This window comes from Crotalus tigris, unplaced genomic scaffold (genome assembly GCF_016545835.1).
Source record: "Crotalus tigris isolate CLP2741 ecotype Arizona unplaced genomic scaffold, ASM1654583v1 scf7180000017737.1785205, whole genome shotgun sequence".
Taxonomy (NCBI): Eukaryota; Metazoa; Chordata; class Lepidosauria; order Squamata; family Viperidae; genus Crotalus; species Crotalus tigris.
In genome coordinates, this window is record NW_024096603.1 from 878,913 (window position 1) to 894,489 (window position 15,577).

The 15,577-nt window shown below is 37.4% G+C and overlaps 1 protein-coding gene across 2 annotated transcripts in view; it reads left to right on the forward strand.

The window, feature by feature from the left end:
* Positions 1 to 441: 441 nt before the first annotated feature.
* CCDC85C (coiled-coil domain containing 85C) overlaps positions 442 to 15,577 on the forward strand; it is a 193,745-nt gene continuing 178,609 nt past the window's right edge. The window contains exons 1-2 of one of the 2 annotated variants that reach the window (XM_039339720.1): positions 442 to 947; positions 1,037 to 1,972. In XM_039339720.1, the coding sequence (XP_039195654.1) occupies positions 1,261 to 1,972 (712 nt within the window). In that variant the 5' untranslated portion in view covers positions 442 to 947; positions 1,037 to 1,260. The remainder of the gene's footprint in view (positions 948 to 1,036; positions 1,973 to 15,577) is intronic. The other variant, XM_039339719.1, reaches the window with a different exon arrangement.

The following is a 15,577-nucleotide window of genomic DNA, read 5'->3' on the forward strand; positions in this document are numbered from 1 at the left end:
ACAGGGCAACTCGCTGTTTCCGTCCCAAGCTCTGAATCCTCTCGTCCAAAGTTATCTCCCTAATGGAAGAGGATTAGAGCGGACTTTTAGGGAAAGTCAGAGGCGAGGGAGGGCTGCGAGATGGTTTTACAGAGACCCGCTCCAGGCAGAGGTGGAAAACAGATTGCGGCCCCTTTAAGAGAGGCACGGCGCTCTACCTTTCCCTTTGTACCTGCTTTTTTGAAATGCGCTCTTGCTGCCAGTTCATTGGTTCCGGGAGAAATTATCACTTCTCCCCGTAACCCGACCCAAGGCGGAAAGTGAAATGCAACCTGAACGCACCAGGCTGGGGCATGGAGAAGAACCGAGCCCGGACCATCTGATTGGCCAATCAGGAGTCAGGAGGAGGAGCCAAGCCCGCTAATTCCCTCCCTCCGATAAAACTGAGCAGTGCCGGAGGATCGAGTGGAGCTGTACTCGTACATAAGCCGCTGTGCTTATTTGATTTCTCTTTTATTTTTGGTCCTTGCTTTTATTTTTCGTGTTGCTTCTCCAAGGTGTATTGCAGATTCTCATCCTGGAATGTCCTTTCCCATCTTCCTTCTTCCCTCTCGCTTGAAATAGGCGATGCCTTGTTCCAAGCTCTCAGTTCCTTTCCGATGGTTTTTCTGAAAATTTAAATGCAGTTTACAAAGAGACTGACATCATCCGGAAGGCTGTCTTAGAACTAAAAGCATAAAAAAGCGGAGGAAGGGATCGGTTATAAAAAGCTGCATTTTATTTTATTCTTTCTAACTCTAATTGCTGCGGACGGAGGGGTTGGGTCATTTAAGCTAGAACCTGACCGTTTCTCAACCTTATATAGGTTTTATCTGTTGGAAATCTACGCGGCGTGGATACTGAACCCGAGCAGGTTGATTTTTAAGCTAACAAATTCATTCTTATTGCTGCAGCTGTGATAGCCTTTGGTAAGTTGACTTGCTTCACTTTTGAAAGGCTTTTAAAAATATATACGAAGCTTTGGGTGCTCATTCTTTTTCATTTTTATTTTATTTAGGCATGGGAGTTGTAAGGCAGAGAAAACATTTTACAGAAATGAACAGATTTACAGTTTTTTGTGATCTTGTCCTCCCTGAAGAATTGTAGGATTTTTAAAATACAAAATTACATTCCACAATGTTGCTGTGAAGTTTGAACTTACAGAGTATTTAAAATAATATTCCTTGAAAAGAACAGTCTGTGTCTTCTTATCTCCTTCCAAAGGGGAAGTAGAATATAAATATGGCAAAAAATTCTGTAGAAGGGTCAAAGGAAGACCTGACCAAAATGACAGAAGAAGATCTTTTGAAATGGAACAAGGAAGAGTTGGTGAAAAGGTTGAAGAAAGTAGAAAATGAAAAAATGAACTTGATGGTGGAGCACAGCAACTTGATGAAAGATGTGAACAGAAGACTGCAAGTTCACCTGCATGAGATCAGGGGTTTGAAAGAAGTTAATCAGAAGCTCCAGGATGATAACCAGGAACTGAGGGAGCTCTGCTGTTTCTTGGATGATGATAGGCAAAAGGGGAAAAAGCTGTCCAGAGAATGGCAGAGGTTTGGGAGACACACTGCAGGTGTAGTGTGGAAGGAAGTTGGAATGTACCAGCAGAAGCTCAAAGAATTAGAAGCTAAGCAAGAATCCCTCCTGAGAGAGAATGTTGAGCTGAAGGAGATTGTGCTAATGCTGGATGAAGAGAGGAATGGAGCAGGCTCCCGAAGCTCCATAGATAGCCAAGCTAGTCTCACCAACCTCAATGGGAGTTCTGGAACCAGGGATGTTGGAGATGGGAGTAGTACATCTAGTGCTGGCAGTGCAGGAAGTCCAGATCACCACCACCACCATCTCCTTCACCATCACAAAGTTGTTGAAAACAAAGCTGGAGCCATCCGGAGATCTATGGATGACCTTTCTGCTCCTCTTCACCACAGGAGCATCCCAAATGGTCTCAATGGTAGGTCCTGGTTTCTAATTCATGCATTTTGTTTCTGTGTAAAGAGTAAGTTGGCTTCCAGACATCTCGCTGAGGGGACCCATCAGTGGAAGTTTGACTTTAGTCAAAGCTTGCACATCTTGCCTTTCAGGTAAAAGTTTTCTTCACACTTTGTTGTCTATAAAAAACACTGCTTTTTATGGTAAAAGAATGGATCTTGCTTCACCTGTTTTATGCATGCTTGTATGAAAATCTGTCCCATAGCCACATATTAATATATAGTTCTCTTTAATTAACACTAGTACAGATCTTAATCTAACCTGTGTTTCTACTAGCACATTTAATTGAAAGCGCAATGGATGTATCTTTGTGTAATAGTATTGGCCTTTCATTTAGGACTTCGTCCTCTTCCTGTTTCTAATATGGTCTTGTTTTTACCACAAGCATTTAGACTACACTCTGATGTTGTATTTTTAAGGTATTATCTGCAAAAACAAATTATCTTGTCCTGGGGTTTTGCCAATTTTAATTTATTAACCTTACATAGATGAACTTTGGGACAGAAGATGCCACGGGATGTAGCTTCACTTGGTGGAGATGAGTACAGAGTAGCAGTGAGCACTGACCTGGGGCCAGGTGATGACATTCTGGATTTTAATCAAAAGTAATTTTTCCCTTTGTTGGCTGTAAAACATTATTGTTCCATCCAGTGATGCTTATTCACTTCATTGCCAAATGCTTTTAACTACATCTTTATGTGAAGACATTTTTGTGTTCTACCTTTCAGTTACTAGATTAATAATTATTTGTGCCTAAAGAAACACATATTATCTTTTCTTTCTAGAAAGAAACTCCTTTAATCTTTCTACCTATGTTTTTAGGTATGGTGATGGCTGGTAAGATGAATGGTCCTAATACTGGGGGTAATGTTTTAAAGCCATCAGCTGTCACAATGGGTAAAAACACTACTTATTGGCTTTGGAATTCAATATTTAGCAGGATGAGTATCTCTGAATAATAGTGTTTAAAATTGTTGGCATTTTTGTGTAATATGAATTTATCTTCTGTGTTTTAAGATTTAACATTGTAATTATCAGGTTGTTCAATAATGAATACATTTAAATATTTTTAGAGTCTCTATTTTTAGAGACTGAGCTGATTTCCAAAATATTCTACTTATTGTATATACTTCTCTGTATTTTCAGCTCATCTTGCTGGAGGCCTTTGAGCTGATAACTTAATAATAAGCAGTAGTAGGTATCTGGACATGTGACATGTGGCTCGTGTTGGGCATATTGAATAATCAGCCAGAATTCCATTTTTTAAAATCTTACTCACAGCCTTTTGAAATTTGTTATGTAAATCCTAATGTTCAAACCACTGAGTTTTCATGGAGTGAGGCTTCCACAGAAATAGTTATCACCTACATTTTTTAATTTGTTTGTTTTCTGTATGTTGTGTGCAGAGATTGATTTCTTGGGGGCAACTAAATGAGTTCAGATTTTTAGGCTCTTGGTTAGATTTTTTTCAATGGATTTAAGGGTTACATCAAAGATTGATCATTGTATGTGGCTTAGTATTACATTCAATAAATAAAAAACCTGACCTTTTGTTCCATTTCTTTGGAAATGAAATCCCACTAATTATATTTCTAGGCAATGCTGTATCAGGTTTAGTGTTCTGAGGTGATCCTTTTTATATAAAGATCCGGAAATAAAGGATAAAAAAAATGAAAAAGAACAAAGTATAAAAAGTATATAAGTAACCCAGTTTTTAAAAATAGCATTAAACTTTGACCACATACTAACATTGATCAGTATTTCCATTACATCAGTAGAAATCTAGTTGATAAGCAGAGGGTGAAATGTATTCCCAGTCAAAGATTGCAAAGGTGGAATGGTATCATTTTTCCATTGTAAGAAACTATCTTTTTCTACAATGTCCTATGTTCAACTAATTTATAACAATCAATTTGAAATTTTTGCTATATAATTCAGAATTACATTCACATTTCCAAATTTTATACATTTGCAATTCAGAATTACATTTGATTTGCATTCAGTTGACAGGCTTTTAAAAAGTAAAAAGCATCTATTGCTAATAAAAACAATTGAATTAGACAATTACCAATTAAAAAAAACAACTGAAAAGGAAAATACCAAATTAAAACAAAAAAACTAATGTTACAGGAATTCTGGAAGAAATATATTGAAATGTAGCATGGAATTCCCTTGTGCAAACCAAGATATTTATTTCATCCTCCTATTAAATATTTGTAGATTTTTCCCTTGATCCAATAGTACGATGTCAGTAAACCTAATTGCATCTGCAGCATCCCTTGCCCACAGTGTCCTAAGACTTCCCCCCCATCCCTGGGCCTCCCTTGATTCATCTCTGGCCTATGCCAGTGCTGCTGGTACATCTTCTAGCCTACCCCATTCCCTGCAACATCACACTAGCCTCCTGTGGCACCCTGGTGCTTCTTAACTGGGATTCCTTTTTAATAACCTGCTTCCTTTTTAATAACCTGCACATCTTGGGGCTATAAGCAACCAAGACTGCTGGGGTTGCTGTTGCTAAGCGATGTTGTCATATGATATGTTTTATTATTGCATTGCTTAGCAATGGCAATCCTAGTCCTAGTTGCCATTGTAAACCAAGGACTATCTGTATGGGTAATTTAGAATGAAAAACTTCACAAAGTCCCATATGTTTTCCTATGCTAGTTTACAATAGGTTTATCAAAAGTGCCTCCAATGACTTGAACTGGATGGTTTTATACCAGGATAATAGTAACGATCTTTAGTCTCTAGCTATGACCCTCCAGCAGGAAAGGTTGCTTGCTCCAGCAGTTTACTTATCCTTTGTTGGCAGACATCATTATTGAATATATTTGCATTTTATATATCTTTAACTGTAAAGTCAATGGATTTTAATCTGGTAAGTGGGTGAATTTGGGGAGGAAGATGAAGTTTGTCCCTAAAGTATTCTATACCCTGAAGCTCTGATAACACATTTCACCATTGTTAAGATCTATCTCAGAGGTATGATAGAAGATGTAGCCAAAATGAAAAGTAAATAAGTACTTACATAAGAAAGATGGAATACTTTCTCACAAGATGAGGAAAGAAATGGTCAAGACAAGGTCATTAATGAATTAATCATGTTGATCTTAATGTCAACTTTCTTACAGAATTAAGAGGGAATTTAATGGAAAATATTTGACTAAAGTAAAATGTATAGAACCAGTCTTTTTTCCTTCAGAGATCTTTCTTGAATTAAGATAACACAAAGTATGAGAATAAATAACAAATCAATAAGTCTCTGGGCAAGCATTGTTATTATCTGGGCATGTGATACAAGAAGATAATGGATTATAACAAATTATGCTTGACAAGATTGAAGCAAGCAAACAGAAGATGTAACTTGGATGGATAGGATCAAATTAATTACAGGATATTTCTGGAAGAGTTATGAGTTATTAATGGAAATGGTCAAATGACAGAGATTTGTCTCTGCTTCACTATTTTTAAAATAGAAATTGTGGAAGAGTTTCAAAGGTAAAGCATACATCCAATAGAAGGAAATATATGTAACCCAGAGTTGAACTGTAGAGTCTTTAGTGCTTTCTGAGCTTGCTTGTTTGTTTGCAGAATTTCAGTGCCCAACTAGGTAACATCATCAGTGACACAGGTAATATTACCTAGTTGGGTAATGAAACATCTGCAAACAACAACCAAGCTCAGAAAATACCAAAGATTCCATAATAAAGCATGTATAGGCATGCTGGCAGATGTGATCTTGGAACCACTAAATGAAATTTTTCAGAACTCCTGAAGCATGCAGGAACTTCGGAGTACTGGAAAAGAGCTAATGTGGTTCCATTCTTCAAAAAGGGGAAAAAACAAGGTCCAAGAAACTACGGACCAATCAGCTTGACATTAATACCTGGGAAAATCCTGGAAAAGATAATCAGGCAGTGGATTTGTGAGCACATAGAAATGAACAAGGTGATTACTAGAAATAGCATAGGTTTGTTAAAAACAAATCATGTTAAACAAACTGTACTGCTTTCTGTGATAAAGTGATTAAATTAGTGGACCAAAGAAATGCTGTGCACATAATTTACTTAGACTTCAGTAAGGCATTTGACAAAATAGACCACAGCCCACTTCTTGGTAAGTTAGAATAATGTGGGATAGAAAATATCACCACCAGATTGATTTGAAGTTGGCTGACTAACTACATTCAGCATGTAATCCTGCAATTACATCTACATGGAGGGAAACATGCAGTAGGGTACATCAAGGTTCTGTCTTGGGCCCCATGTTCCTCAGCCTCTTCATAAATGACCTAGATGAGGCGATTGAAGAAGCGCTTAACAGATTTGTGGATGACACCAAGTGGGGGGAATTAACAAGTACTTTGGAAGATAGACCCAAGATTCAGAAAGATCTTGACAGACTTGAGCATTGGGTCCTATGTAACAAGATGCAGTTCAGTGCTGAGAAAAGTTAGGCAGGGAAAACCAAATACACTAGTACCAAATAGGCAACAATTTGTTGAGTGGTATAATGACTCTTATCTTGGGCAGGTTAGACTTCAAGACCTCCAAAATCCCTTCTAGCTCTATGATTCTGTGATGCCATATTTAGCTTAGATAAAGAAGGGGTTTTTTGGGTGAAATAGTATATGATTTCAGGATGGACTTAATTTGTGAGTGGGAAAAGGTGAATAATTTATACAACAGAATTTTGACAGGAGAAGGCAGATGCAGTAGGTAAGACAAAAAAGTACAAGTGCTTTATATGGTGGAAAGACACAGGGAAACTGTCAGCTTTTATGCATAAGATTTGCATGATATCTTCAAACATTTATGAGAATATGTAAACAAAATGGCTTACTGAAAGACAAGCTGTAACATTACAAAGAAACAAGTACCTTAACAAGAGTTAAACTTGAAGGAACAATGCTGTTACTTAGCGCCAGTAAAGGTTTCCGGCATCTGTTCTTCCACTTCCAGGTCCTGCATGTGATAACACATCTACCATTAACTCACTTATGTTTACAACAGTAAAGGAGCAATTTGAATGCACCTGAAGGCTAGATTTACATATTCTCTCACAGCCGAATACAGGTGGCAACACCTAACTGACCTTGGGTGATCTCAAAAAGCAGGATTTAAACTAGTTCTGGATTTCATAAAGCATCTCAAGGCCACAGGCTAGACTAAGAATATTTTTTAAAATGCTGGAATAAATCAATTCCATATTGTTACTAAGAAAACCACTTTGACTAAATTTACCAAATTAAATTTATTTGAATTTACTGAACTAATTCAGAAAGACTGGATTGTTGACTCCTGATGTTATTGATTTACATGAGGCCCCCCAAAAAATACTTTTGCAAATTTCTCCTACTGCATTCATATCTAATCTCTTTTTTGATCTTTCTTTATTCAATGATATTTGAATATAAGTGGAATATAAGTAGTGTAATTTCTCAGTGACCAGAGTATGCTTTCTTTCAATGAAAAACTAGCTTGGTGATGAATCCATCTGGTACATAAATCTGCTCTTATCTGCTCTTTGGAAATATTAGCAATTCTTTGCTAGATTCTCTGAAAACACTGATGTTACTAAAACATCTGTGGCAACTTGTCTAAGCTACCCTCTAGGCTATCAAACCACCACGCCCTACATTAAGCTGGATGGTTCTGGAGTTGAGAAATTGCTTGGCCCTGTAGCTCTTTTTCAGTTGTATTGTTTCTTGAAATGCAAAGGCAAAAATTAATGTTGGTATAAGGAAAGAAAAAGAAGGTATACCATCAATGTAATTTCCTCAGGATGTTGTCTATTCTTTGCGTTTTCTGGGAGGGGTGGTATTCAGAAAGAAATTGTCCTAAATCAGCTTTCTGGATGATACCAGGAAATGGAAGGCTAATCTACATATTGCCAATACACTGAGGAGAATGCATGATCTGGGTTCATGTAGCTTGCTATGGTGTATTTTGTTTGGTTTAGATCTAATATGATATGTGAACCCAGTTACTGTTTGGATTGGGCTGCCATATTTGATATGTCTATATTCAGTTTATCATTGAAAGGGTGACAGGTAGCCCTTGACTTATGGCCATTAACTCAACAACTGCTCAAAGTGACAGTGGTGAGTTGCGAAGGGACTTCTGTCTGGTCCCCAAAGTTATGGTTGTAACAGTGCCAGCTCAGTCATGTGATCAAATTTCAGGTGCTTGACAGTCCATCCACACTTCAGACTTTTGGGTGCTGCCATTCTCTCCATCCATCTATCTCCCCATATCCATGCCCTTTCCGCACCCTGCACTTCATGATCCCTGCCACCCTAGCTGACCTTCACTGTCTTTTGCTTCCTTTGCTGATCAAGCAGGCCTAATCTGGCCTTTTGCAAGGCAAGTGCTGGCTACATACAGCTTTCTTCCCAAGGTCACTCATAGTAGTTTTCTAACTGATTTTGTCTAAAAGAGGTAAGAGATAGAAAGTATTTTTTCCTTTAAGTTGATGAAAAGGAATTCTAGAAGGATAAGCATTTACGAATTTGGATCTGCTGCCGATCACAAACTTCTGACTATGCTCATGCATGTTTTTATGCTGTTAATTGGATATTGGATTGCTTAAGCCATTCTATTGATCTGGTTTGAACAACTGGATTTCAAGATTTTACTAATATACTGAAGAGCAATTTTTAAAAATAACAAAATGGATTTCCCAATTCTGTATTCTGCCTGTCCTAAAGATTCATAGTGTGAATATGAATATTTCAAAAACACCATACAGTGTTTGAAAAAAATGCAGGAGAACCTGAATATATTCAGACAACTTTTCTTACATTGACGATATGTGATATTATTTAGTCCATGGAGTCTTTGTCAGAATAGGACAGGGGGTCACTTTACTGAGCATCAGAATTCAGTCTATTGCATAATCCTATGAACCTGTTTATTTCTTTATTGCTAATATGTTTATTTGAACAGTTTGCCTTTTAAAAGCTGTATTAAAATATTTCTGAACAATGGAGAAGGCTTTTAATGATGTAGCAGAAAAGTAAAATATAAAATAAAACTAAGCCTAGCCCCACCCACTCTTTGGCAGAAAAGCATAGTTGTAGGGAGTTTTGCTGTTCTCCCTTTGTCAGATACAACATTTTGATGCAGTTGTTGGAAACCCTGGGATTGATACTTGGTTTGTGGATTAATGCATCTGTAATTGCTGTCTTTTGTGAACTACCTTGAACATTTGAAAAAAGTGGTATGAATGAAATCACAACATACAATGTCTACACGTATTCATACCTCCTACTAGATATGGCTACGGAATAGTAAAAAAATAGTCATAGCCAATGAGATCGATGTGCAAATCCCATTAAATATACAGTGGCTAGGTTGGTTGGAACATAGTCATAATATGTAAGAAATGTATTGGGTAACATTATTCCTAAAACTAAATACGTTTGGGATGTGTTAGTATTTGGTTGAGAGTCTGCCTAGAAATCTGTTGCAAGTGTCATTATAGAACTAGTTTGAACAACACCCTTTCCCCCCATCCTATTTTCAACTAGTATTAATGGCTGAGACACTTGGGTTTGTCTAGTCTAAAGAAAAGAAGAAATAGGTAAAACATGATAGCAGTAGTCCAGTATCTGAGGGGCTGCCACAAGGAAGAGGGGGGTCACACTTATTCACCAGAGCACCGGACGGAAGGACGAGAAACAATGGTTGGAAACTGATCAAAGAGAAAAGCAACCTGGAATTAAGGGGGAACTTCCTGACAGTGAGTACAATCAACAGCTTGCCTCCAGAAATCGTGGGAGTTCCATCACTGGAGGTTTTTAAGAAGAGACTAGACAATCATCTGTCTGAGATGGTATAGGTTGTCCTGCTTGAGCAGGGGGCTGGACTAGAAGACCTCCAACGTCCCTTCCAGATTCTGTTCTGTTCTATGGCATAACTCAGTGATTGAGAAATCGAGATTTAATCCTCATATAGAACTCTGGAAAATTATTTCAGCATTGAACTAGATGGACCTAAGGGCTGTTTCGGACAAGATATTTTGCTAAATTTCAATTTTGTTATTATCCATTCATTCAGGAATAAGCAAAACTTGTTTTTGTAAATATGTGCCAAAGATTACTTTTCTGTTAATCAGGATATGTAAGAATGATGTTTATGGATGTATGTTCTGCCTTAAGTAGATTTTATCTTTCACCAGAAATAAATATTCTCTGTGTATGAGGACTGGGACTCAGGTGCAAAGTTTTTTCACATACCCTTTTGCATGGGAAAAATTTCTTTTTCTTTTATTGTATCTTTTTATACTACCTCTGAGAAGTCTGCGAAGTGTTAAGTGATATGGCTTAAATATGTCTGCCTCTCATTGCTGAAAAGGATTCAGTGAATCAGCTCTCTGTTTCCGTCATAGCACACTATTAGAATAATTTGCACAGCAGACAATAGATTCCCTAAGCTTTGTTATAATTTGCTCATGTGTGTGAGCATAGATCCTTCTATTTCTTGGCCACTTGTGTGGGAAGGAATTATCTGGATGGAAGCCAACATTTTTTACCACTTTTCTCTAGGAGTGTTGGACATTCTGCTTTCTGAGCGTCAAGTGTTAGATATTAAAATGGATGTACCATTTACTAAATTCTTTGTGACTTTTCTTCATAGGATTTCAAAATAAGCTGTTATGGATACAGTATGTGTGCTCTGAAGTGGCAGTTTAGCATCTGTATTCAATAAGATCTTAAGTGCTTTGTGGAAAAATACATGTATACATATGCAAATGTTTTCTCTTATCAGGATTGCTTTGATTGACATTGAAAAGTTTGCTGGCACAGCAGTGAGTAGCAGTTCTTTAAAGATAAAGCAGTTCTTTAAAGAGTAGTTGACAAAAGAATACATTCTGAAGTCCTACCCCCATTTGCCAACATGCATATACAGAGACTTGTAGGCCTTTAAAATAAAACCTTAGAAAGTTGATGTCCCAAATAGGATATGATTTTCTTCTTTAAATAAGCAAAATAGAACATTAAAATTTGAATAGGTACATATGCGGTACAGATAGTCCTTGACTTAAGACCATTCAAAGTTACAACTGTGCTGAAAAAAGGGTCATGTAACTTATAATGTTACAGCTTCTCCATGGTGATATGATCAGAATTTGGGTCTTTGGCAACTGGCATGTATTTATGACAGTTACAGCATTCTAGGTGACACAATCACTATTTGCAACCTTCCCAGGGAGCTTACAACAAACAAAGTCAATGGGGAAAACTGGATTTGCTTAACTATTGTATGATTCAGTTAACAACTACCACCAAAAGATCATAAATTGGGTGCTACTCATTTAATGACCCCATTGTTTACCAGCTGAAGTTCCAGTCTCAATTGTGTTTGTAAGATGAGGACATTTTGATACATTGGTTGGAATGCAACTTTTTATTCTTAAATAATCTCTCCTCAGCTTTGGAACCCCCCCACCCTCTCCTTCAAAAGGATTAGGATTCAAAACATCATATTTTAAGGAAGTACAGGGAGCTGTGGAAGGGTGAGAATCCTTTCATATTCAATTAGTACAGTTAAATTCCATTTTGGATTTCAAATAGATTTTAAATACATATTTTGTACATCAGCTTGAGGAAATGTTTTTTTTTAAATATAGCAGATATATCAAGAGAGACATAATTGGAATAGAGAACAGGTTTAAATCTATTTAAATCCTCTTGTTTGGAAACATTTCATTACCATATTGATCAATGTATAGCTCAGTACATAGAGACTCAATACTGATATTTTGGGAAAAGTGGTTACAATACAGATGCAGGATGGAGTTGTTGCAGTGAGCACAGTGGCTCACAGAGAGCCCAGGGCCCCAAAATTGAATTCTGGTATTGACTTAGCATTGTGTGCACAAGTGGGGCTTGCATTAAGCACAGTTGAATTGTTGTCACATCACACTCCTGTATGGACAAGCCTGCTCTTCAGTATACTGCTCAGTTTCAGTACGTGGCTGGGTTCTATATTGTGCTGAACTACAAACAAATCATGTATCAGATTAAGGAATATGTGCTCTGGCCTCTCCAGGTAATTCAATGCGGCTACCTTACAATCATAAAATCATAATGAATCATGCCTTTCATCCATGCAGCAATGTTGACAGACTACTTGTCAAAGAACATAAGTGGGTGGGGAATGTTGCAAATACATCAGACAATTGAAGGAGTAAAAAAGGCATTGGAAGAAGGATAGTGAAGAAGATGTACTAAAGTTAGTATACCATGAAAGCTTACTGAGTACTGGAGAAACCCAATTGACCTACAAAAAAGGCTAAATGAAGAGGAAAAAAAAGACCTGGCAAAGCAAAGTATTACATGGTCAATACATAAAAAAGCAGGCAAAGCAGATAACAATGGTTAAGGGCAGGAAAGTTGAAGAAAGAAATAGAGAAGCTAATTCTGGTTTCACAAGACTAATTTTAAGAGTAAATGCACACAAAGCCAGAATTAAGAAGATAGCAAGGGACTTTCTCTTCAAAGAAGCTGAAGAAACAGCGAACAACCTAATTACCTGCTGCAACAGATCGCACAGACTGACTACAAACAGTGGCATGACAAAGTAGCAACAAAGGTGCCTTGGAATATCTACAAGAAATACCATTTGCCTGCAAGCACAAACTTGTGGGAACACAAAATAGACAAAGAAATAGAAAATGAAGAAGTGAAGGTGCTCTGGGACTTGAGAATTCAAACAGACAAACACTTGCCCCATAACACTCCAGACTTGAGAATTGTCAATAAGAAAGATGAAAAAGTCTGGAGAGTGGATGTGGCTGCACCTGGAGACAGCAAAATAGAAGAGAAAGTACTGGAGAAAAATACAAAATAATAGAATGACTACTGGCAAAAGAAAGCAAAGATAGTAGCAATAGTGATAGATACCTTTGATGCAATCTCAAAAGATCTGGAGCACCAATTGAATACCACTGGCATTGACAAAATTACCATCAGTCAATTGCAAAAGGCAGCTTTATTTACAACAGCTTACATCTTGTGACAATATCATTAGCATCATCAAAAGAATAACATCTGCTTATCCCAGGCACTTGGGAAGGACTGGGTAGGTGGAAAGAAATACCAAATCAACCTAAATCTCTGGCTTACCCCCCAATTGATGAACTATAATAAATTAAATTCATATGCTGCCCAACACCCAGCAACTCTTGGCAGTTATCCATACTTTTTATTAGATACATAACTAATCAGCTCTTTCTTGTAGCAAAAATGGGGCGGGGGAGACAAGTTTATTTAAAATGGGGCAGAGGAGACAAGCTTATTTAAAAATGTAAGCATAGATTTGTGAACCAGTGAAAGCAGCATAGAGCAGTACAAACCAACTTTTCCCAATTTGGTGGTGAACACAGGCTATGATACCTGGGAATGATAACAATTATAGTCCAATAATCTCCAGGCACCAATATTGCAAATTTACTCCCACTCATCACTTTTCAACCTTTTCACAGATTGTATCACTTTTAAGATATGTCAATATTTGAGTACCACCAGTCACCTAGCAAGGTGTCAAAAATTTGATGACGAAAAAAAGGAAAAAAGTGATAAAGTACAGGTAGTCCTCAACTTACAACAGTTCACTTAGTGACTGTTTGAAGTTACAATGGCACTGAAAGAAGTGACTTGTGACCATTTTTCACACTTATAACCGTTGCAGCATCCTCAGGGACATGTGCTTTACATTTGGATGCTTGGCAACTGATTCATATTTATGATTGTTGCAATGTTTCAGGGTCATGTGATCCCCTTTTGCAACCTTCTCACAAGCCAAAGTAATGGGGAAACCAGATTCACTTAACCATGTTTTCAACTGGTTGAAAAGCCCTGTTGTAGTTGATATAATAATGTAGACCTTGGATTTGCTCAGATGCAGGAATATTGTAGAAGAAGGACTGGCAACGCCAGGGGAGGGATAGGGATCAGTTTAGAGTCATTAGAAGCCACAAATGAACTTAATCCAGTCCCCTTGATTTCTGTTATCCTTATGTAATCCTTATCTATGACCAGGTGCTGACTGTTGAGAAGATTCCTATATATAGGCTTTTAACAATAAATCAGTTAAATTAAACCTTCATGTGTTGACCTGGTTTTTTTTTTGTCCTGACAATACACAAAGTCTTGTAGTTGGATATCTTTTTTTATGGCCTGGTCAGAGAAAGATGTTGAAAGTTTGATGCTGAACCCCCCATCCCCCAATGCAGGGCTCCCCCCACCCTTTGGATGAAATTGTTAGGCTGAATTAAATGCAAATGTAAACCCACCTCAGTGTTAATTTATATATGTATATGATATATTGACATAAATATATTATTTTATATAATTGCATAATAATAATCTTTCTTCATATATAATATTATTAAGTTTGTAATGACTTTCTTATCCTGGAAGTGACTGAGCTACACAGATAACAATGTTAATGTCTCTTTTTGACTATTAAGCTCAAGATCAGTTGTCCTGATTGTGTTCTCATATTTTCTCTTTAAGGAAAAGAACAGTAATGGATCAGCGTGATTCACTTCAAGTTGATTAGTGACCTAGTTGCAGAGCAGTTGGAAGCTACTAGAGCATTAGTCATCTAGGCCAAATTGCAGCAATGAAATCAAATTCCTTCATATCAGAATGTTCTTAATAGATTGACAAAAAATATTGTGGCTTGAAACGTTTATCTGATGTATATAGTGTGCCAAGGGCAGACTGAAAAATGGGAGTGTGGTGTGACTAACTAAATGTGCTGGGAAATTGGAGGTAGTTAAAGTGAATTGTGGACCAAACCCTGCAGGAAAAAGAATCAATGCATGTTTGCCCTTTTGACATCATCCTCTTCTTTGTCAATTAAGTCATTATGTGCAAAAATTGTTCTATATAGTACTAAAACTCTTGTATCTCTAATCTGTGTCATAGGGCAACCATTTTTGAAACAAGGTACCTCAAATGGGTTATATTATAGAATGTGTCCAAAATCTGGAACACATGACTTCTGTCGGATTGATATTTGGCAAATTTGGGATTGCTTCAGTTCTGCCGCACTACTGCCCAGAGGTTCAATAGGCTCGTCCTGCCCTAGTCCATCAAAAGCTGGGTAGATCGGTCCCTCTTTACCACTGGAGGCCAGGTAGACCAGTCCTGCCTTAATCCTGCAGAGGCTGGGAAAACTGGTACCACCATCAATTGCTGGAGTGCAGCCAGCTACAGTCAAGTGGCAGGAAGTCAGAAATCGCTCCTATTCCCACTATTTTTTTGCTCTTGGCCATTTTGTTTCTCTATTTAGATAAAGAAATATTTCTAAAACAATGATCCAATGGATCACAGATTGTCTAGTACTTGTTAAAAGCTCTATCTAAGGGGGGATTTGGGCAAATGATATAATAAAAATGGCATTGTCAGTGTTGTTCGCTACAACATTTAGACTTATAAGAATAAGTCTGATCAGATTCCATAATTTGATGCAAGAGGTGATGATTTTTTTGTGGAAAACATATGTAATACTGTATTGACCATGAGTGGCTTGCAATTTAGGTCAGTCTA